The following is a 25,424-nucleotide window of genomic DNA, read 5'->3' as shown; positions in this document are numbered from 1 at the left end:
GGCAGACAACAATGCAAACTAGCCACAGACTGCGCACAGCACAGCCAGTGATTTTTATACAGAGCGCTACGTGGCGGCAGCGTTACCAATAAAAAAACCTAAACAGCCTACTTACAGTGTATGAGAAATCGGTTGGAAACTTTCCTCATGTCATTACGTTGTAGGTGTCGCCACCGGCGCCAACCCTATGTGAATGCTCTGGAAAGCTAATCATTTGCATATCACAGCATCTTCTTCCTGTTGGCTAAATTTCGCGTCTGTAGCACGTCATCATCGTGGTGCAGCAATTTTAATGGCAAGTTGTGTATTACACGCTCCATCTCGATCAGCATAACCTATGTCTGTGCACGCATCGGTCAAATAGCTGGCTGGCACTGTTTCACTACGGTTGGATGCGACGCTACTGTTGGCCCTTATGCCGTCGGAATTTCACGGCAAATCTGTGTGCAGTTTGAATGTTTTGCCCAAAAGAATCGCACTGTCCCACTTACGTCAATTCTGGAGTACGTTTCCGTTTACCATCCCGTTTCACTCGCACATTGAGTGTTATCCATACCGCAGCAGAAGTGAGGCAGCAGGAAACCAGGAACAAGTAGACTCCTCTGACAACGCGCCACAGTTGATGCGCAGTGGTCTTAGCATAAGAGACATGTGTAGCTTAATTTCTATAGTATCTTGCTTCGTCCAAAAGTTATTCTGTCCAATATAAGGAATTGTTAACACATATGTTCTCAATTTCTGTCTGAATTTATTTTTACTCTCTACTAGACTTTTTCACGTCACTGGGTAAATGGTCAAACATCTTTATCGCCAAGTATCTAACTACTTTCTGCACTGTATCAAAGCTGAGTAGAATTTTGTCTACACTGTATTGGATTATATTATCTTTCTTTCTTTTGTGATATACAGGGTGATTCACGAAGATATGCATAGGTTTTAATATGTTATTCTACAAGCAAAACTAAAGAAAAAATTTCATCCAAACATAAGACCGCAAACGTTTAGTTACGGAGTTACTGTTATTAAAAGAGATTTTGCCTGAAATTTAGAAACTTCGCTAATATGAAGCCATCGCAAAACTGCACGAGGTTTAAGTAAAGCACGATTTCCACTTATCTTGTTATTGTCTGGTGAATCTAATAAAACATATCCCAGACGTGTATCTGCAGTAGTCTTCCAGAACATCCAGAAAAGCAAAGACGTAATTTAGTAAAATTTTTAATTTATTGACTACTTGGCCCAGTTTGCTAATTAAATTCAAGATAACTGCACAAAGTGTTCAACAAAAGTTGTAGAGAGCTTAATTTTGGAATAATGTTGGTAACAACATGAACTGAAACTGTGTGAATGTGTCAGATAATCTGCTTCTATTATTACCGTAGCACACGCGAATTCACATTAAACCGGAAAAAACAAACCTCAGTGTTAAGGAAGTTGTATAGTGTACATACAATTTCACAATACATTCACAATAAATATTCAAAAGTATCTCCACCGAGTTCAGTGCATTTAGCTGATCATCTGTGAACAGTGTTTGTTGCTCGTTTCAGTTTCACAGGTTTGTTCTTAATTTCGTCTGCTGCATTCATAATGTGAGCAAGTAATTCCTCACGTGTATTAACTTTGTTCTCATAAAGTATGTCTTTCATCCATCCGCCGTGTGGTCTGGGGCGCCTTGTCACGGTTCGCGCGGCTGCTCCCGTCGGAGGTTCGCGTCCTCCCTCGGGCAAGGGTGTGTGTGTTGTCTTTACCGTAAGTTAGTTTAAGTTATATTAAGTAGTGTGTAAGCTTAGGGACCGATAACCTCAGCAGTTTGGTCCCATAGGACTTACCACAAATTGCCAATTTCCAGTTTCATCCACCCCCCTAACACAAAAATCCATTGGTGTTACATCGGGCGATCTGGGAGGCCACAGACTTGTAGCACAACAGCCAATCCATTTCTGGGGAAAATGTTCATTTAGATGTATAGTAACGGCATTGATGAAATGTGGAGGCGCGCCGTCATGTTGAAAATACATTTGGAGTCACGTACCAAGTGAAACATCTTCGAGCAAGCGCGGCATTTCTTATTGAAGGAATTGTAAGGACGTCTCGCCAGTTAGACGTCCTAGGAAAGTGAATGGTCCAATAAAGTGTGTGTTGAGTATACCACACCACACTTTCATGCTAAATCGCTGCTGGGCATTGCGTTGCACTGTTGCATGTGGATTTGCTTCAGACCATACGTGCTCGTTATGTAAATTGTTTATACTATCTAAAGTAAACTGTTCCTCATCAGCAGATAAAATGTATTTGTGTAACTGCCGATTAGTATTTAACCAGTTGCACAACTCCAAGCAAAGGGCAGTATCTGTCGGATGTAAATGATGCACTTTTTGTTTATGGTAAGGATACAAATTATTGTACTTCAGTGTACGCCATACCTTAGATTGTGAAATGCCTAATCGTTGAGAGATACGTCGGGTACTGGTACCCGAGATATGTTGAACAGCATCCATAATATCCTCATCATCGTCTTCACGTATCGGGATATGTTGAACAGCATCCATAATATCCTCATCATCGTCTTCATGTATCGGGCACTCGTACTGATTATGAACGCTACGTAGAGAACCTGTCTCCCGTAACATTCGAAATACTCCGCTAATGGTTCGTGCATTCGGAATCCGAGTTGGATAATGTACGCAATATTCTTTAACTGCAGAAGCAGCATTACCGTCACAAATAAACACCATATCGGCTTATTCCTTTGTCGTTAATTTGAAAGGCATCCTTATTTCATAAATAACCTACAAACTACAACAGTTACTACGTGGTTTCACTTAAATATACTGTTGTTATTATGTTCTTTCAATGAACAGTACAGAAAACTAATTCGTTTAAAGGTTAGGGAACGACTGAAACAACTCACTAACGGTTGCCAACAATGACATAAACGTTTCTTCTTTCTTAACGGAAAGTAAACATATTTACTTCGATAATAATCTTTGCTTCACTGGATGTTCTGGAAAACTACTGCAGATATAAGACTGGGACGTGTTTTATTAGATTCATCAGACCAATAACAAGATAAATGGAAATCGTGCTTTACATTAACCTCCCACAGTTTTGCTATGACATCATATTAGCGAAGTTGCTAAATTTCAGGCAAAATCTTTTATTAGCCGTAGCTCCGCAACTAAACACTTGCGGACCAATGTTTATATTAACTTTTTTCTTTAGTTTTACTTGTAGAATAACATGTTAAAACATTTGCATATCTGGTGAGCCACACTGTGTAAGCTATATGTAAACTGAATGAGCTATGAACCAAAGACACAGGCAAAAATAAATTAACGAGTTGTTTTGTGGCAACGATAATGTTGTGATACATCTGTATGAAGTAAAGTAATAAATACGCTCTTCAGTTTATTAATTCATGTATCGTCACCCTTTTGTTTCGAGGAGTGGTAGCGTAAGGACGTGGGCTTGGATCAGTTGTACCAGCATTGTTAAAAATGTGTATTTTAACCGTTCATTAAAAGTATTATAAAAAATTGTTACGAAAGGAATATTTATTCGAACGATTATAACTCCTATTGGCTCATTATTTCGATCGCCAACGAGATCCTACACGAAGAGGTCCGGTGCAGGCAAGAATAGTTAACGCTGTATCTGGACGAGCGTTCCTGTATCGTCACTGTCACCCTCAAGACTAAACACAATAGAATTAATGTGAAGGCAACGACTCAGACTTTATAGGCACCTGTTGAACTTGGTTTACTTATGCTAAAAGTATTGAGCTTCGTGTGTTTAAGAACTTACAGACAGATCGATAATTACTGATAATTTCAATGGTTGCGGTGATTATTTGGTACCGCACACCACTACAAGCAGAAATACGAAATGCGAATTATGTTTATTTACACTGAATCTAAATGATACTCAAGGGCTGTTGATATTGGTATCAGTTAAAGTTCACCCAAGACTGTGCAAATGTTCATAAATTACCTTCAAAATTTTTGTCAGCTATTCTTTCCAATCAGTTTTTTTCAATTATTCAAGAAATTATAATCCATTTCCACATCCCTATTCAACACCTGTTATGGTTGTTTCCCAACTGTCGTTGATTGTTGACAACAAACTTCAGGAGGAAGTTAATGTTCGGTAAGGCTGTTCTCAGTACGGGCAGCAATTATTGTTTAAGCTGCTGTTCACAAAATGCTCTAGACTGGACACCACATATTAACCGAATAACAGGCGTCTGTGAACAAACACTTTCCCAAGTGAGGAGTTGATGTCGCCAGAAGAACTCAATGAGTCAACTTAGGAATAGTGTGAGAGTTCTTTTATAATTCATCTCTACTCTGCTACCATCCTTAGTGCAAAAGTAGCAGAACTTAGAAGTTTAAGGAGACCTGCAACATGCGAAATGCGGTTGTGGTTCCTATCAGTACAAACACTTAAAAATTGAGGTTATTCTTTTTTTATTAAATTTTGTTGATTTTCTCCCATGCAGTTATTGCTAACGATCTGGTAAGTCTTTGGTAGTAAAAAATTGCATATATTTTGTTTCATCTAATTTCAATGACCGTGCATTTCTTTTATAATAAAGAAGTTAGGTGCTTCTGCCACTCTGACGACAGCAGTGTTGTACATAAATGACGATATTTATAAAATGAATTGCATGACTATCACAAAACTCCTCAACGGAGCATCTCCCAACTTAAACTATCAGTTAACACTTTGCTGCCTGAATGCGTGGCAATTACTCGCTACCTGTTAGATATTTTATTAATTTCATATCGCACTTGCCATTTTTAGAAGTATATCATCTCGTAATTCCCTCTATCTTCTTCAAAAATAGATACACGTTTCTTGTAATTCACTTATGTAGAAACTGTAGATGTAATATTAAGAAAGCTGTTTTAAACAAATTTATTATTTCTGAAAATGCAGAAATTTTTTGTCATTTGTAAGAAAGGCTAGACTATTGGACTGAAATCAACGACTATACGTCAATAATAAACATGAACGAACAAAAATTCGTAAAGTCTATGCTGTCTTAGATTATATTGGTTGCTTTACTGAATGTATTACATATTATTACGCAGACGATTATAATTTCGGGTATTTCCTGATAATGTATCATCACCTACCGCCGGATATCTTATCTTCACCTTTTACCGGTACCACACACTTAATTATCTTTCGTTTAATCAGCTGCAGATGAGTAAACATGGGAGAGAGGAGGTATTTTTCAGTGGACCTTAGTCTGTAGATCTTTAAATCTCAATTACTTTCATGAGGCGATGTTGTCTTGAAGAAATTCTGACCCATCATCAAAATATTTTGTACACTTGTAATCGTGACGCAAAGTTCTACACAAGGAAAGGAAAGAAAAGTTTTACATATTGTTAAGTTCTCTATCTCAGATTTTCTACAGTTGTGGGAGAGCCTAAGAAAAAAATTCTTCGCATTAAGTTTGACTAGTTCTGAATTTTTATTTTATTTTAGCAGAGATAACCTACTCCTATTGAAATCATCAGCCTCCATTATCGCTGCAGAGGTGAAATAGAGTCTGCTCTTTAAGTACAGCTATTTGATATTTCAAACTATATAATACCACATTTATGTTTTTTGTGATGAAATTCTAATGACAGTTGCGTTCTCAAGCTAATATTATTATATTGTACTTTATTATAGTGCACATTTAACATGTATTCAATTCACACACTTTTTTAGAAGTCAAATACCTTCATCCAGTCGTTACGTTTTGTCATATCATTACTCCATGTTCGTACCATTATTTCAGCTTTTAGTAAGTTTTTCTCTGTAATTTACAGACTACATGAAGTTCAGCATTGATGGTACTGAACTAGGCACCGTTACTCCTACTGATGAAGGTTTCTGGAGCTATGGAGGATTTAATACAGACCTACCAGCGGCTGAGAACCCATGGAGATACGGTACTAAAATGGCTCCTTTCGATCAAGAGGTAAAACACAATAAATTTCTGACTTCGCCTCTTTTTGTGAGACATGCACTCAGTTCACAGATATATTTCACATTTAAGGTTCTTACAACCTTATGATACTAATCTAGCAATAAGTCTTTCAGTAGCTTCTCAAACTGGTCTTTGACTATACATCAGACTACATCTTTAGATGTGAAATTTGAACACTCTTTGTGGTCGATAGTATGTGGCATTACAATGAAGAAGGAATGTAGAAAATATGTCTCTGTGTATCAGAGGAAACATCACTGAAGTTGTAAGTATGCAACTTCTTAGACTATAGAAAGAGTCAGTCAGATCCGGAAATACACTCCTGGAAATTGAAATAAGAACACCGTGAATTCATTGTCCCAGGAAGGGGGAACTTTATTGACACATTCCTGGGGTCAGATACATCACATGATCACACTGACAGAACCACAGGCACATAGACACAGGCAACAGAGCATGCACAATGTCGGCACTAATACAGTGTATATCCACCTTTCATAGCAATGCAGGCTGCTATTCTCCCATGGAGACGATCGTAGAGATGCTGGATGTAGTCCTGTGGAACGGCTTGCCATGCCATTTCCACCTGGCGCCTCAGTTTGACCAGCGTTCGTGCTGGACGTGCAGACCGCGTGAGACGACGCTTCATCCAGTCCCAAACATGCTCAATGGGGGACAGATCCGGAGATCTTGCTGGCCAGGATAGTTGACTTACACCTTCTAGAGCACGTTGGGTGGCACGGGATACATGCGGACGTGCATTGTCCTGTTGGAACAGCAAGTTCCCTTGCCGGTCTAGGAATGGTAGAACGATGGGTTCGATGACGGTTTGGATGTACCGTGCACTATTCAGTGTCCCCTCGACGATCACCAGAGGTGTACAGCCAGTGTAGGAGATCGCTCCCCACACCATGATGCCGGGTGTTGGCCCTGTGTGCCTCGGTCGTATGCAGTCCTGATTGTGGCGCTCAGCTGCACGGCGCCAAACACGCATACGACCATCATTGGTACCAAGGCAGAAGCGACTCTCATCGCTGAAGACGACACGTCTCCATTCGTCCCTCCATTCACGCCTGTCGCGACACCACTGGAGGCGGGCTGCACGATGTTGGGGCGTGAGCAGAAGATGGCCTAACGATGTGCGGGACAGTAGCCCAGCTTCATGGAGACGGTTGCGAATGGTCCTCGCCGATACCCCAGGAGCAACAGTGTCCCTAATTTTCTGGGAAGTGGCGGTGCGGTCCCCTACGGCACTGCGTAGGATCCTACGGTCTTGGCGTGCATCCGTGCGTCGCTGCGGTCCGGTCCCAGGTCGACGGGCACGTGCACCTTCCGCCGACCACTGGCGACAACATCGATGCACTGTGGAGATCTCACGCCCCACATGTTGAGCAATTCGGCGGTACGTCCACCCGGCCTCCCGCATGGCCACTATACCCCCTCGCTCAAAGTCCGTCAACTGCACATACGGTTCACGTCCACGCTGTCGCGGCATGCTACCAGAGTTAAAGACTGCGATGGAGCTCCGTATGCCAGGGCAAACTGGCTGACACTGACGGTGGCGGTGCACAAATGCTGCGCAGCTAGCGCCATTCGACGGCCAACACCGCGGTTCCTGGTGTGTCCGCTGTGCCGTGCGTGTGATCATTGCTTGTACAGCCCTCTCAGCAGTGTCCGGAGCAAGTATGGTGGGTCTGACACACCGGTGTCAATGTGTTCTTTTTTCCATTTCCAGGAGTGTAGTAATAGTGAAGGATATCGTCGCTCAAAGATTATGCAATATTGTGTTCATATATGAGGAACAGAAGCTATAACTTCCGATCCACGCTTCCTAAGCGGTCGACAGATATACTGCAACGTAAATTACATCAAGTATATATTTCAAATAGCTTTACGTTTCAGTACAAGATAGTAAATTACGATGCTCAAGTTTTACTGTAGACTCCTGGTATCTACTAAAAACGCAAAGAAGGATAAACTATCTGAAATGTGGTGAATAAGTGACTGAGCATAGCGGCAAATGATGAGCATGATGTGTAGCATTTACTTTCACGAACAGGCAATAACAAAGCTGAAAAAGAAACTGGAGCGAAAAGGTTCTAAAGAAAATATAGTTAAATATAGTTTCCTTGCGAGGAAAGCGGTACACAAGATATTTACTCAATAGACATTACTAATCTGTCTCACATCATATCAAGAGGAAATGCCTGAAAGATCCCTGAAAATATAGAAGTTCACATATAGCTGCTGATTCCTTTGCTCAGACCAAGATCGTGACACAGTTTTGAAGTTTGTTCTAACATTTCTTACGCTCATTCAAATATATTACTATACTTCACTAAATAAAAGATGGAATGATTTCACATATACGTTGCATTTGTAGGTTTTGCGTTTTTCATCGTGCATACAAGAGACTTGCTTCCTTCTTTTATCAGACAAACGTGTGCTGTCCTGTCTAATCTTATTACTGCAATTACTTTTGAACAGAAGTGTTTCATTAGGGTCTGAGAATATTTAAGCACATTTAAAAAACATCATAAATATATAGAAGCAGTAATAAATATAAAATTCATTGCTAATACATTATGTCCAGAACTTCCATAGGCGAATATACGAGCTGGCACATATAAAAATACGGTTTTTATAAATTTTTCGCGGCGCGGTAACTGTTTTAGGTCTATATTTCTAAGTCATTTAGTTGTGACCTTCATTTTTATAGCACATACTCACCTGTGTAAAATATTTTCAGTACTACATCATCATCAACCTGGCTATTGGAGGAACAAATGGGTACTTCCCTGATTACGCACTGAATGCTGGGGGAAACAAACCATGGATCAATACGTCACCCACGGTAAGATGTATTTTTTTAATAATATGCAAAGCAAGATGTATGAGACAGGCGAAATACCCTCAGACTTCAAGAAGAATATAATAATTCCAATCCCAAAGAAAGCAGGTGTTGACAGTTGTGAAATTTACCGAACTATCAGTTTAATAAGCCACAGCTGCAAAATACTAACACGAATACTTTACAGACGAATGGCAAAACTAGTAGAAGCCGACCTCGGGGAAGATCAGTTTGGATTCCGTAGAAATACTGGAACACGTGAGGCAATACTGACCTTACGACTTATCTTAGAAGAAAGATTAAGGAAAGGCAAACCTACGTTTCTAGCATTTGTAGACTTAGAGAAAGCTTTTGACAATGCTGACTGGAATACTCTCTTTCAAATTCTAAAGGTGGCAGGGGTAAAATACAGGGAGCGAAAGGCTATTTACAATTTGTACAGAAACCAGATGGCAGTCATAAGAGTCGAGGGGCATGAAAGCGAAGCAGTGGTTGGGGAGGGAGTGAGACAGGGTTGTAGCCTCTCCCCAATGTTATTCAATCTGTATATTGAGCAAGCAGTAAAGGAAACAAAAGAAAAATTCGGAGTAGGTGTAAAATCAATGGAGAAGAAATGAAGACTTTGAGGTTCGCCGATGACTTTGTAATTCTGTCAGAGACAGCATAGGACTTAGAAGAGCAGTTGAACGGAATGGAAAGTGTCTTGAAAGGAGGATATAAGATGAACATCAACAAAAGCAAAACGAGGATAATGGAATGTAGTCGAATTAAGTCAGGTGATGCTGCGGGAATTAGGTTAGGAAATGAGACACTTAAAGTAGTAAAGGAGTTTTGCAATTTGGGGAGCAAAATAACTGATGATGGTCGAAGTAGAGATGATATAAAAAGTAGACTAGCAACGGCAAGGAAGGCGTTTCTGAAGAAGAGAAATTTGTTAACATCGAGAATAGATTTAAGTGTCAGGAAGTCGTTTCTGAAAGTATTTGTAAAGAGGGTAGCCGTGTATGGAAGTGAAACGTGGACGATAAATAGTTTGGACAAGAAGAGAATAGAAGCTTTCGAAATGTGGTGTTACAGAACAATGCTTAAGATTAGATGGGTAGATTATATAACTAATGAGGAGGTATTGAATAGAACTGGGAGAAGAGCAGTTTGTGGCACAACTTGAGAAGAAGGGACCGGTTGGTAGGACACATTCTGAGGCATCAAGGGATCACAAATTTAGCATTTGAGGGCAGCGTGGAGGGTAAAAATCGTAGAGGGAGACCAAGAGATGAATACACTAAGCAGATTCTGAAGGATGTAGCCTGCAGTAAGTACTGGGAGATGAAGAAACTTGCACAGGATAGAGTAGCATGGAGAGCTGCACCAAACCAGTCTCTGGACTGAAGACCACAACAACAACAATAGGCATCTATACCCGGGCCGCTGAGACATGTCACTTCAAGGTCACTGCCCGAGCGCTGTAGAGTTGGTAGTATAACTAACAAACAAGTGAGGAACGGGCGGCGCTGTGTCTACTGATCCAATAACAGCACCGAACAAAAGCCGATTCCGGCGTCGACGCTACCACGTTGCCGGTTTTCGTGTAAACATTGTATGTTACTGCGCGAACTCCTGCTGTTGTGTTGTGTTACCTCCTCGACTACAGTTTTTGTTTGTTAAACAATGTCACCAAAACGATGTAGTTCACCAAGCTACAATCCGTTGCGCCGTGGAGTGCCATTAAATAGTCATGCTTTGGAAATACTAAGGAGGACTCGTGAGTTTTACGAGCAAGAAAAACAATTTTTTTCTGTTCATGGGCATGCGTCGATTCCTGCCGATAAAGTTTTAGAGCGTACTTCGAAAATTCTAGGACTCAGTGAAAGAACAGATGTAAGGAAAGGGGTGCTACTTCGACTTACAAGACAGTGAAGTAAGCAACGTGGAAGAAATCCCCTGTGGAAGAAGCAGTGTGTTTTTAAGTACTCCGGGCAAGAAAAAGGAGTCTCGTCCTGTTACAGATATTGATTCTTTCCAATCCATTGCAATTCGTCGCCACATATACGGATACTATAAAAGGAAAGAATACCCCACAATAGCGAAGCTGCTAATTTCTTTAAAGAAAGTGAACTTTTCTCAGGGGGGAAAACGTCGCTTAAGATGATATTAAAAAGTATGGGCTTCCGATTTAAAAAGTTAGACGAAAACTGTTATTAGAAAAAGCTCATGCCGCTGTAGCTCGTACCATTTTCTTACACAAAATTGTAGGAAAGGGCATACACTCAGTCATATGGGTAGACGAAACCTGGGTCAACGCTGGAGAATCAATTGAGAAACGCTGGACAGATTATACTCCGAATAGCAGCAGTCATCAGCCATCACTATTAATTGTGGCCCATGCAGGATCTTAAAACGGCTTTGTGCCTGAAGGACTTCTAGTTTTTCGATCAAAAAAAAACCGGCGACTATCATGAGGATATAGACCACCCACGGTTTCTACAGTGGTTTAAAAATTTGTTGCTCCAATTAAGTGTTTCGACAGTTTTTGTGATGGACAATGCACCGTACCATTCCGTGATTTTAGATAAAACTCCCACCACTAGTGACCGTAAAGAAAGTATGGTGCAGTGGTTGCAGGCGAGAGACATTGCTGCGGACATGAGGATGACAAAACTGCTGTTATACTCGCTCGTGAAACAAAATAACCTTTGTGAAGCCTAAATACGTTGTAGATGAAATTGCAAGCGAACAGGGCCACTTCGTGATTAGGCTTATCACTGTCATTTTAATCAAATTGAATAGGTTAGAAGTCAAGGCGTACATTAGAAGTAACAACAAGACTTTACTATAATAGAAGTGGAAAGACTGCTACGTGAAGGTCTTGCTACTGTAGACGCTACCTCACGGAGGAAAAAAGTAGACCATGCTGCTAAATTGATAAGAGAAACACTGACTATAGATGGCATTATAAATGGAAACGAACAGTCAATGATTTCTGGAATGAAATGTAGAGTGAAAATTTCATTCTAAAAACATCCCCCAGGCTGTGGCTAAGCCATGTCTCCGCAATATTCTTTCTTCCAGGAGTGCTAGTTCTGCAAGGTTCGCAGGAGAGTACTTCTGTGGAGTTTGGAAGGTAGGAGACGAGGTACTGGCGGAATTAAAGCTGTGAGGACGGGGCGTGAGTCGTGCTTGGGTAGCTCAGTTGGTAGAGCACTTGCTCGCGAAAGGCAAAGCTCCCGAGTTCGAGTCTCGGTCCGGCACACAGTTTTAATCTACCAGGAAGTTTCAGTCAATGATTTCTCTTTATGATGACGAAGACAACGATTTTGGCGCCGATTCCGAAGACAGTGAAGGAGAACTGGATGGAATTGCGCTATTGACATCGTAAATTGGTGAGTATAAATGTATACAGAATTAATTATTTTTCTCGCTACAATCGGGTAGGCTATGTATGTGTTGTTTTATTTCTCTCTATGAGTGTGAATAGCGTGTTATTTGGCATGCTTAGATTTGCATTGTTATACGATATTTTACGTGCAGCTATTACTGTAACAATTTGGAACGACATTTCATCGATATTGTCATTAACTTCAGGTATTTTCATTTCCCGCTTTAATATATCATCAAACGCTTAGTCTCCGTCGTCGTTCTCCCCATTGTCAGAAAAACGTACTTTGTTGCATTTACGTATAAACATTGATCGTAGCTTACATTAACAAAACGTACTTCGGAGCTGTGGGCGTGTGCGTTGACAACTATTGCAACCTCGCAATCGCAGTGTAGCCAACAACACGCGCTGTCAAGTGACATGTTTCACCAGCCCGGGTTTAGTGGGCAAATTTCTCCCAACAGTGGAAGATGGCAAGCCATACATTAATGAAACCTGGTGTGCAAACGTAAGAGACGAAAAGAGATGAAATATTTTATCATTACATCAAACATTATGCACTTACAGATCACTGGCATTATTTTTTAACAATTGAAAATGTTGGCTTCGAAAAGTAACAACCACCATGTAAAGGTTTACAAACGTGAGTTTGTAGCACACAGTAATTCTTTATCCCTCATCCAGGAGGTAACAAACACTCCATGATTACCGCGAGCGAAACGTCAGCAACTATCCATTTCGCTGATGGCTGAAATCTACGTAATTTTTTAATTAGTATTGTGTTTCCACTAGAAGAGAAAGAACGGTTAGAGTTCACCATCTCGTCGACATCGAAGTCATTAGTGACGGAGCACAAGCTCGGACTTCGAAAATATGGGGATAGGAAATCGGCCGCGGTCGTTCTCAAAGGAACCATCCCTGTATTAGCTTGGAGCGATTGAGGGTAGTCACGGAAAACCTAAATCTGGATGGTTGAATGGGATTTTGAACCGTTGTCTTCCAGATTGCGGGTCCAGTGTGCTGATCACTGTGTCACCCTTCCCAGCGTTTCCTCCAGAGAAATTTGTTTTGGAATCTATGAAAGAGTTCGTAAAATTTCTCCGTTCCTGTATCTCAAGGCGAGATGCTATTATATACTTTCCACAGCGATACTGTCTCGAAATATGGCAGGAAATCCAAATGGGTTCTACTTGTACGTTAAAAACACTATCGGCAAGACACAATCAGTACCTCACTGCTCGATGGCAATGTTAACGGCACTACTAAAGCAAACGAAGTAAATATTCCAGAAATCGAATCAAGAACAAGTTCTAACACGTATAACTTAGACATAGATATACTTGGTACAGCAAAAGCTCAAATCAATTAATAAAGGCCAGGCGTCTCATCCAGATTGTACACCGGTTAGGTTCCTGTTAGTGTATGCTGATACGATAGCTCCGTACTTAGCAATATATACACTGCTCGCTTGTAGAAAGATCTGTACCCAAAGATTGGAAAGTTGTACAGGTGACACCCAAAGAAGGAAATAGGAGCAATGCGTTGAGCTACAGATCCATATCACTAACGTCGATTTGCAGCAGGATTTTGGAACATATACTGTGCTCGAACATTATGAATTACCTCGAAAAAAAGACTTAGCGAAAGGTAGCCACACAGCTTCAGAATATGGAGCGTAGTCTCAGTTGTGCGACTGGATTAGTGACTTCATGTCAGGAAGGTCGCGGTTCGAAGTAACTTACGGAAAGTCATCGAGTAAAACCTAACTGATACCTGGCGTTCCTCAAAGGAAGTGTTATAGGTCCTCTGCTGTTCCTAACCGATATAAACGATTTAGACAATTAGGGCAGCACTCTAGAGATTGTTTGGAGATGATGGTGTCATTTACCGTCGTCAGATGATCAAAACAAATTGCGCAATGATTTAGACAAGATATCTGCACGGTGCGAAAAGCTGCAATTTCCTCTGAATAATTAAAAGTGCTAAGTCATCTACGTGAGTATTAAAAGTGTAGCGGTAAAACCGGTCGCCTTAAACGACGATCGATGCTAATGTTATATCTCTACGAGGAATTTGTAAGAAGTAGTGACCGTGAGATATCCTAATGGAAACAGAACAATCAGACTGGGATTTGTTTCCGAAAGACTCCAGCAGAGTATAACTAATAGTAAACAAGTGGGTCATGGAACAGACGTTCTCCCAGTGCAACAGCAAGTTGTAGCATTACATGTTAATATCGGTCACCAGCCTAATTAGGCATTATGTGTCAAGCAATATAATAAAACAGAAGCCAGCGTTACGGCTAACCTAACATTTCTTGACACACACTAAACTCTTTCCTTGAATCGGTTCACACTACAACACAGCTCCTTGAGATGCTTTTGCTTCTTTGTTCTTTCTCCTCTCCCGTACCTTGCTTGCTGGATATCTGTCACAGTTTCTTCATCTGCAGATGACGACACTATTCCTTCTGCTGCTGTCGACACTGCTTCTTTTTCTGGTGATGATGGCACTGCTTCTCCCTACTTTGCAGGGCAGAGTGATGTTTTCTCTTGTTCTTTCATCTTGTGGTTGTTTTTACTCTGTTACTGTATATTGTATTGTATCTTCTATTTCTTCCCTCGCTCACAATGGTATAGGTCTATGTGCCTGTTCTTCTGTGCTGCTATTTTTTTCTAATATCTCTTTGCACTGAATTTGTTTACCATAGTTGTTTCTGTGCAGGCCATGCTTTGTGAAATGTTCTCTCACTGAGCTTGTTGCTTCAATAAATGTAACATTAGAGAAAAAGCTACATATCTTCCTGAATTTGCTGTTTATGTTGACGATTTCTCTGTTTACATACGAAACTTCTGTCAGGTAATGCCTGCGTGGAATGCTTACGACGTATACATCTGAATGTATGAGTTTCCCTAAAGATTCTCTTAGAGCCCTGGTTGCATTTACACTTTCGTTCTTATATACATCGTTTCCTCCCCCAATAATAACTTATTTGGAATCATTTGTCACTGTTGTTTGACAGTCTTTTAGAATTTCATATAGAGGTCCGCCAGGATGGGTAAAACAAGTTACTTTTAGTTTAGTTTGCATAGTGGCCATAATATCTGCTAAGCCTATTCAATGGCTAGTTGAAAATATGTATACATCACCTTCCTTATTTTTCTCACTTGGCACAAGATTTCGCGAATGTTTAGTATTTTCTCGCTTCTTCCAGGTACTTCTTTGAGACGTGAAATCATTTTTTCTTATTTACCTGGTTCACTGTATCTTCATTTTTATTTAGCGGGTCATATTTGTTCGTTGTTTTCAGTTAGAACGTATTTCGTTTTGTTTTACACGCCAGCTTTTTTTAGGCTTAGAAAACGGGTTATTTTCCTTTTTTTTGAGTTCATTTATCGCTGTTTCCAGATTATCCTTTTTTGAGTTCATTTATCACTGTTTCCAGATTACTTATATATTGTTTTGCACACAGTGAGTCCTGTTCTAATGTAGAAACTACCTTTCCTTCATGGACACTACCATGTTTTTGTAAATACCCCATTGGCGATCAGCAGTCAATTATACCACAGACGCGTTTTGTGTTTTCTTCGTCGAAACGTGAGATACACTTCGAATGAATCCATTTTTGGCACACTGAACATAGTCTAATACCATTTAAAAGTCTTTCACTGCATATAATTCACTTTATGTTCATAATATCGGCGTTTTCCACGGAGCCACTTACTAAAACTTCTGTATGAGTCGCCATCTTTGCTACTAACTAGTGCTATTAACTAGTAACTAGTAAGTCAGACAAACAGATGTTCAATGAAATAGCAAACAGTAACATATGCCTCTCAACAACACGTACCTTAAATGAAGTAGATGCAGCAGATTATAGAAACAAGCACTAACACGCATGAAACTAATAGCAATACTGATTTAAATCAAAGGGTCTGTTAATGATCATACTCTACAACTTTATTGCTTAGTAGAAGGTCTCTATGCATGCGCATTAAGAAACTTGCAACACAGTAAATATTTCTTTCTTAAACTCGGTTTGAAGCAATTAAACAAAATGCAAATCTTACTACACTGGCTCTGAAGAGTCTTTGCTTTCCTTCATTATTCATTGTGTAACGAATAACAAACTATAACCCTTTAAATACCAAATGCGGTTTAATAAGCAGTCTTTTAAGATATTGAAAAAATAATTGGCTGTGCAAAAGCCAACACAACATTAAATTCAAGTTCAATCACTTTCTCATGAGATGAACACTGATAAAACTTTGTAATTCTGATCAAAGTGCACAAATGCAACAATTAATAATTTTTTTCATTTCAAATTAAATTTACTATTTTCAGGCAGCTTTTCAAGTAAGGCAAATTATTTAAGGAAATGACTGCAGGTTGATTTAAATTTGCACTGGAAATGGAGTATTTCTGAAATGATAAAACTGAGCTTTAAACACTATAACTCCACACATTAGAAAGCAGTCCAAATTATTTTTGCAGATGCCGAATAAGTCTTTCCATAATAAATTAGGCCACTTGGATTTAAATTCACTAGGATAGGATTCCTGCCCAGGTTTGTGATTTGGAATACTCACTTGTGTAATATAGAGTTTTCAGCAACACTACGATTATTATTAAAATTAACCAAATTTGACAAATACCTGGTCCATTTACAGAGCGTTAAATATAAACGATTTCGTGGAACGCTGGTGGCACTGGTGGCCTAATTTGCAGTGACTGATAACATGATGACGATGCAGTCATGGCAATACTGTTGGCCCTGCCCTGTCATGATCATCTTGGCGTCAGAATTACATTTTTATAGGGCCAAAACGATGCCATGATAATGGTATCACCAAATGCAGAATCCGAGGCTCATGAATACAGCCCTTAAGCTCTTCTAACCTCAAAATTCCAAAAATATGAGCCACAATGGTCCGCTACCGCTAACGAGACGTGAACCACGGCACTGCTCAGCCCAGACTCCTTACCCTTCACAAAAGACGAGTTTCCACTTGCGCGACAACAACATCTTTTCCACTCTGCCAGGCTACTTTCTGCGGGCTTCCCGGCATCTTCTACATTCAACCCTCCGTTCCCTAACTATGGACCAAGTCATTTACAGTACATTATACACTCCTGGAAATGTAAAAAAGAACACATTGACACCGGTGTGTCAGACCTACCATACTTGCTCCGGACACTGCGAGAGGGCTGTACAAGCAATGATCACACGCACGGCACAGCGGACACACCAGGAACCGCGGTGTTGGCCGTCGAATGGCGCTAGCTGCGCAGCATTTGTGCACCGCCGCCGTCAGTGTCAGCCAGTTTGCCGTGGCATACGGAGCTCCATCGCAGTCTTTAACACTGGTAGCATGCCGCGACAGCGTGGACGTGAACCGTATGTGCAGTTGACGGTCTTTGAGCGAGGGCGTATAGTGGGCATGCGGGAGGTCGGGTGGACGTACCGCCGAATTGCTCAACACATGGGGCGTGAGGTCTCCACAGTACATCGATGTTGTCGCCAGTGGTCGGCGGAAGGTGCACGTGCCCGTCGACCTGGGACCGGACCGCAGCGACGCACGGATGCACGCCAAGACCGTAGGATCCTACGCAGTGCCGTAGGGGACCGCACCGCCACTTCCCAGCAAATTAGGGACACTGTTGCTCCTGGGGTATGGGCAAGGACCACTCGCAACCGTCTCCATGAAGCTGGGCTACGGTCCCGCACACCGTCAGGCCGTCTTCCGCTCACGCCCCAACATCGTGCAGCCCGCCTCCAGTGGTGTCGCGACAGGCGTGAATGGAGGGACGAATGGAGACGTGTCGTCTTCAGCGATGAGAGTCGCTTCTGCCTTGGTGCCAATGATGGTCGTATGCGTGTTTGGCGCCGCGCAGGTGAGCGCCACAATCAGGACTGCATACGACCGAGGCACACAGGGCCAACACCCGGCATCATTGTGTGGGGAGCGATCTCCTACACTGGCTGTACACCTCTGGTGATCGTCGAGGGGACACTGAATAGTGTACGGTACATCCAAACCGTCATCGAACCCATCGTTCTACCATTCCTAGACCGGTAAGGGAACTTGCTGTTCCAACAGGACAATGCACGTCCGCATGTATCCCGTGCCACCCAACGTGCTCTAGAAGGTGTAAGTCAACTACCCTGGCCAGCAAGATCTCCGGATCTGTCCCCCATTGAGCATGTTTGGAACTGGATGAAGCGTCGTCTCACGCGGTCTGAACGTCCAGCACGAACGCTGGTCCAACTGAGGCGCCAGGTGGAAATGGCATGGCAAGCCGTTCCACAGGACTACATCCAGCATCTCTACGATCGCCTCCATGGGAGAATAGCAGCCTGCATTGCTGCGAAAGGTGGATATACATTGTACTAGTGCCGACATTGTGCATGCTCTGTTACCTGTGTCTATGTGCCTGTGGTTCTGTCAGTGTGATCATGTGATGTATCTGACCCTAGGAATGTGTCAATAAAGTTTCCCCTTCCTGGTACAATGAAATCACGGTGTTCTTATTTCAATTTCCAGGAGTGTATAACAATCATTCCATTAGTTATTTAAATCCATAAGCATAATTTAAACAACATCGCTCAAAACTTCACATAATTAAAATATGTATAGATAGTCAAAGAAATTCCATAACAGATACAACATTCTACATAAGCAACACTACAAACGGACATAGAAATATCGACACAGATACAAAATAGGTGGAAAATGGGTGTTACAAAAGGAGTCTGCAAAATTCCGGTTACACGATAAATGACAAATCTAAATTCAGCTGAATACTTAGGGACTACAGTTAAGAATAACTTGAACTGGAACAGTCTCATAGATAATATTGTGGGAAAACAAAACAATGATTTAATGGCAGAACAGTTACAAGACACAATAGGTCTGCTAAAGAGACTGCCTTCACTACTGGTCCGTCCTCTGCTGGAGTATTGCTGCGTAGAGTGGGATCTGCATGATACAGGATTGACGGAGGGTATCGGTAAAGTGGAAAGAAGTTACTATCGAGAAATATCGGAGAGAGTGCCACTGTTATGATACGCGAATTGAGGTAGCAGTTATTTAAAAAAAAAAGTGTTTTTCGCTGCGGCGGGACCTTCCCATAAAATTTCAATCAACAACTTGCTCCTCCAAAGCGAAAATATTTTGTTGGTGCCCTCCGGCATGGGGAGAAATGATTATTGTAATACAGTAAGAGGAATCAGACTCAACACAGAAAGATTTAAGTGTTCGTTTCTCCAATGATCTGATCGAGAGTGACATGGTAGAAGAATAGTTTGAAGGTGGTTCGATGAATCCACTGCCAGGCACTTAACTGTGAATTGCCGAGAAGTCACGTAGATGTAGATTATATGCAGATTTTATTTACACACTGGTAAACCTCGGATTCTGTAAAGAATCGAACTCCCATGTATAAAATAGCGTCAGACCTCTGATTACTTTACAAATGAGTTAATGTATTACATGTGTATTTGACGAAACAATATAAGCGAGGAATATTTTAGGAAAGGTTTGAAATTACGTTTAAAGATTGCTTGAAGTTGTTAAGTGCACTCATTATGAAACACTGGGTGAGTGTAGTCTGGGTAATTTGTGCTCCATTTTAAGCAAAACCTAGTTTCTCGAACATCTCAACGTTTATGACGTCATATGTCTTGAACAAAGTATCGTACGATGACATAATTGCACGGTACATTCAGTGGTATATGTGGGTACTACCTGAAAAAATGTGGTACGATTAGAATTACTAATAAGAAAATAATAAATTACAGTCTCACGCCTGATGCGGCAGTTTCATTGTACGAACAGCGAAAATGTAACTTTTTTCCTTTCATAATTTTGCAGGGGAAGTCAGCGTGAAAATGTTTTGTAAAGGTTTGAAATGACGTATAAAGATTATTACAAATCACGGAGCGGTCTCATTCTCAAATACTCTCAAGCACTCTTTAGTTCGTGTGAACAAAGAGCCAGTTGTGTTTCTGAAGAATGATACTTTCTGAATCCGTGCTGATTGTATGCTAGTAGATAGTTTTCTTTGAGGCAGTTCATAATGTTAGAACGCAGTATATGTTCCAAGAGTACACTGCGAATCGACGTCAGTGATATGAGTCTGAAGTTCAGTAGATTACTTCTATTTCCTACCTCGCGTAATTGCTTGACCCGCGCACCGTTCCAGTCCTTAGGTATGAACCTTTTGCCGAACAAGCGGTTGTATATGATTGATGAGTATGGAGCTATTGCATCAGCATGCTCTAAAGGAAACCTAGCTGGTATGCAATATGGACCAGAAGACTTGCCTTTATGAAGTGAATTAAGTCGCTTCTACTTCTAAGTTACTTATGTTGGCAGCTGTTCTTGATTCGCACTTTGGGATATTTGTTTCTTCATCTTTGGTGAAGGAATTGCGGAAAACAGTGATAAGCAATTGTGCTTTAGTGTCACTGTCATATACAAAATTATCATCGTTGTCACGCAGTGAAGTTACCGATTGTGCCTTGCCGCTGATGTACGTTATATAGGACCGGAATCTTTGGATTTTCTGACAGATTTAGTGACAGATTTTCACTATGGAAACTAAAGTATCTTCCATTGAGGTCCACGCATCATTTCGGGCTTGTTAAAACACCGTTAATCTTGGGGATTTCACGTTCTTTTAAATGTGGCATGTTTTTGTCGTTGCTTCCGCAAGCAGTGCTCTGACCTGTTTTGTATACTGCCAGTACTGTCTCTTGTAAATTTATTTGGTCTTATATTAACCTATTAAGTGCTATGATCCCCATTTGGGGATTTGTCTTTGTAACCGAAATTTTGCAATTCTAATAATGCTGGCAGCGAATGCTACCATTCCCCATTGTTGTCTATACCTTGCATTGAAGTTTCGTCAGTTGTTGTTAAAAGAGTGAGTTGTACACTTTTATTTCTGTGAAAAAGCTCAATTTTTCAGCGTTACAGAGAGTTGCACATTTTCAAAACAATATAACTTATGTTATTATGTAAATAACCTCCAATATCTGTGTACAGTCATGTTCTGTAATGTTTTGAGAAGACGTTTATCCATCATTTATTTCAAGACCTATTTCATTTCTGCATGACACGTGTCAGACCTTCGATCCCCATGGCAGTTTCCACATAAAACTTTATTGTGCCTTTATTTGCTCCTCAGGCACAATGAGTCTCTATGAAGCACTTTATATGATGGAAACTGAAGAAATTGTAAATGACCCGAACTTAATGGCTTCGAGCTCCCTCCAGATCATGTAGATGAGATGTCTGACTGTGAAGATATCGACGAAAATATGTTTGAAAATTCTGTGCCATCTGATGTGCCAGTTTCCTTGGAAATTCATTTCAATGGAGAAAAGGAAATTGAGGAACACGAAGACCAACGAAAGAAGAAAGTGAAAGCTATCGTCACTTCTAATTGGACAACAGGAGATGCGACTTACTCTAAAACTTATCCTGATACAGCAGAAACTGAACAGCGAAAATCCAGTTTGGTAGCAGCACTAAAAGGAAAATATGCTGTTGAATGGTTTTGACGAATTTTTTGATGAACAGGTATTGAAATTGACTGTCAGTGAAAGTATCCGATATGCTACACAGAACAATAATCATAGCTATGAGTTATCCAATGGATGCATAAAAATGTTCATAGGTATACTATTCCTCACTGGATATCATGCTCTTCCACAGGAAAAGCTATACTGGATTGAAGATGAGGACTTTGATGTAAGGTGTGTACGACAATGCATGAGTCGCAATAGATATCTGGAAATAAAGCGCCACCTTCATTTCAATGATAACACATATCTGAACAGATTCCCACCTGACAAAAGGGAAAAACTTTTTAAGATTGGTCCGTTGTTGGATTTACTGAATAATAATTTCATGACATTTCAAGTTTTTTTCCGACAGTCTGAGCATTTATGAGCAAATGGTACGCTATTACGGACACCATTATCTAAAACAGTTCATTTGCGGGAAATCAGTGAGGTATGGATTCAAACGGTGGACCACGTGCTGTTCTCAAAGCGGTTTCTGTTACCTACGCCAGTTTATGAAAAAAATCGAAGGATACAAGTGACGTATCAGATCTAGGACTTGGCGGATCAGTTGCGTTGAATATGATTCCTTTTCTGCAGACTCTTGAACTTCACAAAATACGTTTTCATAACTTTTTCACAAGCTACCGTTTGATGAAAGAGCTCTCAGAAATGAGAGGGCAACTGGAACTGCCTTTATGAACCGAATGAATAACTGTCCAATAGAACCTGAGAACAGCATGAAGAAGAAATGGAGCATATGACTATAGATTTGACAGGAATACGGAGATAATGGCAGGAATGTGGAAACTGTGTAAAGCTCTTGTCAAACCATGAGACAGTGCATCCAGTAAGCCAAGTAAAGGGATGGAGTAGAGCTGAGAACAAAGATGTGCAAGTTCCACAGCCAAGGATGGTTTCGGAATATGACAGTCACATGGGAGGTGTGGACAAACTGGACAGAAATGTGCAGAAATATCGTGCGAGAATTCAAGGTAAGATATGGTACTTATCATTTTCACCACTGCATTAGATGTAGCGTTGGTTACGTACGTCATCTATTGCCTCTCGAATGAAAATATTCCACTGCTTCAATTCCGGGGGTGATGGCAAGGGAATATCTTCTTCAATCATCTGTTGCTTCTGATCCGGAAAGGGCAGAACATCCATAATATCCAAAATCGTTCCAACCGAACTCAGGACTTCTGGAAACGGACATGTGATTGAACGCGCAACACTGGGGAAACAAATAAAATATGCAATTTGCAAGAAAAATGTGAGGAAACAGTGTTCTGTATGTAATGTGGGACTCCATATTCATTGTTTTGTTGTCTGGCATAAAAAATAAAAGAAAATGTATAAAGAGAGTGGCACATGCCATGATCCCCATTTGGGGTTCAATTAATATAAATCATCTACATCAAGGTTACGGAATTTTTGTTTTGTTTTATATTCCTTTTCCTCATCTCTGTGTCAATCTCACAACACTGAAATAAACTTAGATTGAAGGAAAAAATTGGCAGTTAAGTTTTCTTCGGCATAAAAAAGTTACTGAAATTGATTTTAACCAAATTTCGCAGTCTGTACTCCTATGATTATTCTAACATGTTCTGGGTATAACACGCACAACAATTATAATAGAAGACAAAAGATTTAAAATGAGAAAAAAACTTACAAGGGATGGTATTGGTGAGAAAGAAGTACGTTTGCAAAGTGGCCAACCTCACTTTTTGTTTCTTTTTCAAACACGCTAGGAGCTTAAGGCCAGGTCCTCATTCAAATGAGTAAAAAATAGGCGAAGTTTGGAATTTGTTTTTTGAGACAATGAAGAGACTTTCAAAGGATCTGTTTTAGAATTATGATTGATCACACTTTGAACTTCATTTTAGATTTTCAATGCAAAAAAAGCAATATGGCGCCCGTAATTATGGTTTGATCAACGTCCTGCGAGTTTTAAGTAAGAGACTGTAGGGAGTCGATACTATATTAAGTTTATGCGACTTTATAACTAACTACAATGAGATGATCTTAAATTTAACGATATGGTGCTAACTCGGACTTTGAGTTCCATTTTTGAGAATTTCTTTCATTCCTTATGCCTTTGCAGAAAATAGTTACTATTAACAAATTTCATATATTATAGGTATAAGCTCCCAAGAAAAGTGTTTGCTTTTCGGGAGTCACATTTTTATTTAATTCTGCAAGCAGTTTTGAAAACTCTTTTCTCGAGGAAAACCTGTTTCAATTTTAGGAAAAACTTTTATATGTATTATTAGTTCAAATTTCATAAAAAAAAACATGTTATTATATATTTTTGATGTCGCTGAACACAAATCTCAAGTTGGATTTCCAAAATTCAAAACTGCTAATCCAAATAGACGCACAAAAGTTATGTTTTGGCCGCTTTTGACAAACATTACTTACGCTTAGTCTGCAAGACTATTTTGAATGAGAACCTGGACTTAATTTCACAAAAACTTTTTTTTCTCGTTTTAGCATGTACATAGTTTTTGAACTTCATTTTTGATAGAACTATGCATAAATATCCTTTATAGTCGCACTATTCGCGATTTTAATTTTATCTCGTACTTAGTAACTAACTAAATTACACTGTTCGATTCTGTGCACTGTATCTGCGTTTTGTTTGTTTATTTCCAGGCCCTTACGGACTTCTGGAACGGACGTGACAGGTGGCTGCCCACGTGGAATCTCGAAGAAGGGGGTGCTTCTTCCCTCCAGGTTGATTACGTCCGAGTCTGGGCTCTCTAAAAATACTGAGTGCAAAACTCACTCACTCCTTCGGAGTGTTTAGCAAATCCTGAATCAGTTACACTACTGATTCAGGATTTGCTAAACACTCTGAAGGATTCATTATGCAGCAATATTATCAATTTGCTTTTCAAATTTTCAGGAGCCAGGTACCTTTTTTTCTAAATTAGCAACAATACTTCCTAATCGCTTCTATACACTGACTGTTGCAAATAAAGGTTTTTAATGACAAGAAAATTATTTATTCAACTCTTTAAAAATGTGTAAGTAAACCGAGTTTTGTAATGCTGAATTTTCCTTTATTTAATGTGTTATTCATTACAGCTCAAGAATTCAGCTCACAAAATATGAGGACAGGCTGCCACTCACATGCAGTAAAATCATGGATTTAATTTCGTTTATCATATTAGATGATTCAGGAAAGTCTGCAGCTGTGTCACTGATGATTTAAATAACGAAAACTGCGCCAGTTACTTATGCTTTGATGCTTAGCACAGCGCGCTACGAGGATTTATTCTCATTTTCGAGTGTATTTGTTTACACGAATAAGTTTGGTGATGTTTGCATGTGTGATTTTCTGTCTCTCTTGGGTTTTCTTGCGGTTAGGCCACAATTGGAAAATCACACAAAATGAATCTTTGAATATTTTTAAATGTTAATGTTAGAAATGGTATTTTTGTTTGTCTGCTTACAGGTATTGGTCCTCATCCATTACACAGAACATCACATAAATGCAAATCATCATTTACACTGTTGGTTTACAAAAGATGCTACAAAGACAGTGGTGAATGCTGTATAACACAAGAGCTGTGAACACTCTAACTTTCGACACCTTGCAGATTTATTGTTTTTTTTTTCTTTGAACGCT

The 25,424-nt window shown here is 40.2% G+C and overlaps 1 protein-coding gene across 1 annotated transcript in view; it reads left to right on the top strand.

The window, feature by feature from the left end:
- Window positions 1-24,814, top strand: part of LOC126354256 (beta-1,3-glucan-binding protein-like) — a 112,698-nt gene extending 87,884 nt beyond the window's left edge. The window contains exons 5-7 of the mRNA XM_050003773.1: window positions 5,829-5,980; window positions 8,739-8,843; window positions 24,446-24,814. Coding sequence (XP_049859730.1) covers window positions 5,829-5,980; window positions 8,739-8,843; window positions 24,446-24,556 — 368 coding nt within the window. The 3' untranslated portion in view covers window positions 24,557-24,814. The remainder of the gene's footprint in view (window positions 1-5,828; window positions 5,981-8,738; window positions 8,844-24,445) is intronic.
- Window positions 24,815-25,424: the final 610 nt, after the last annotated feature.

Source organism: Schistocerca gregaria, chromosome 3 (assembly GCF_023897955.1).
Source record: "Schistocerca gregaria isolate iqSchGreg1 chromosome 3, iqSchGreg1.2, whole genome shotgun sequence".
NCBI lineage: Eukaryota > Metazoa > Arthropoda > Insecta > Orthoptera > Acrididae > Schistocerca > Schistocerca gregaria.
This window is presented reverse-complemented; position numbering and strand designations above follow the sequence as displayed.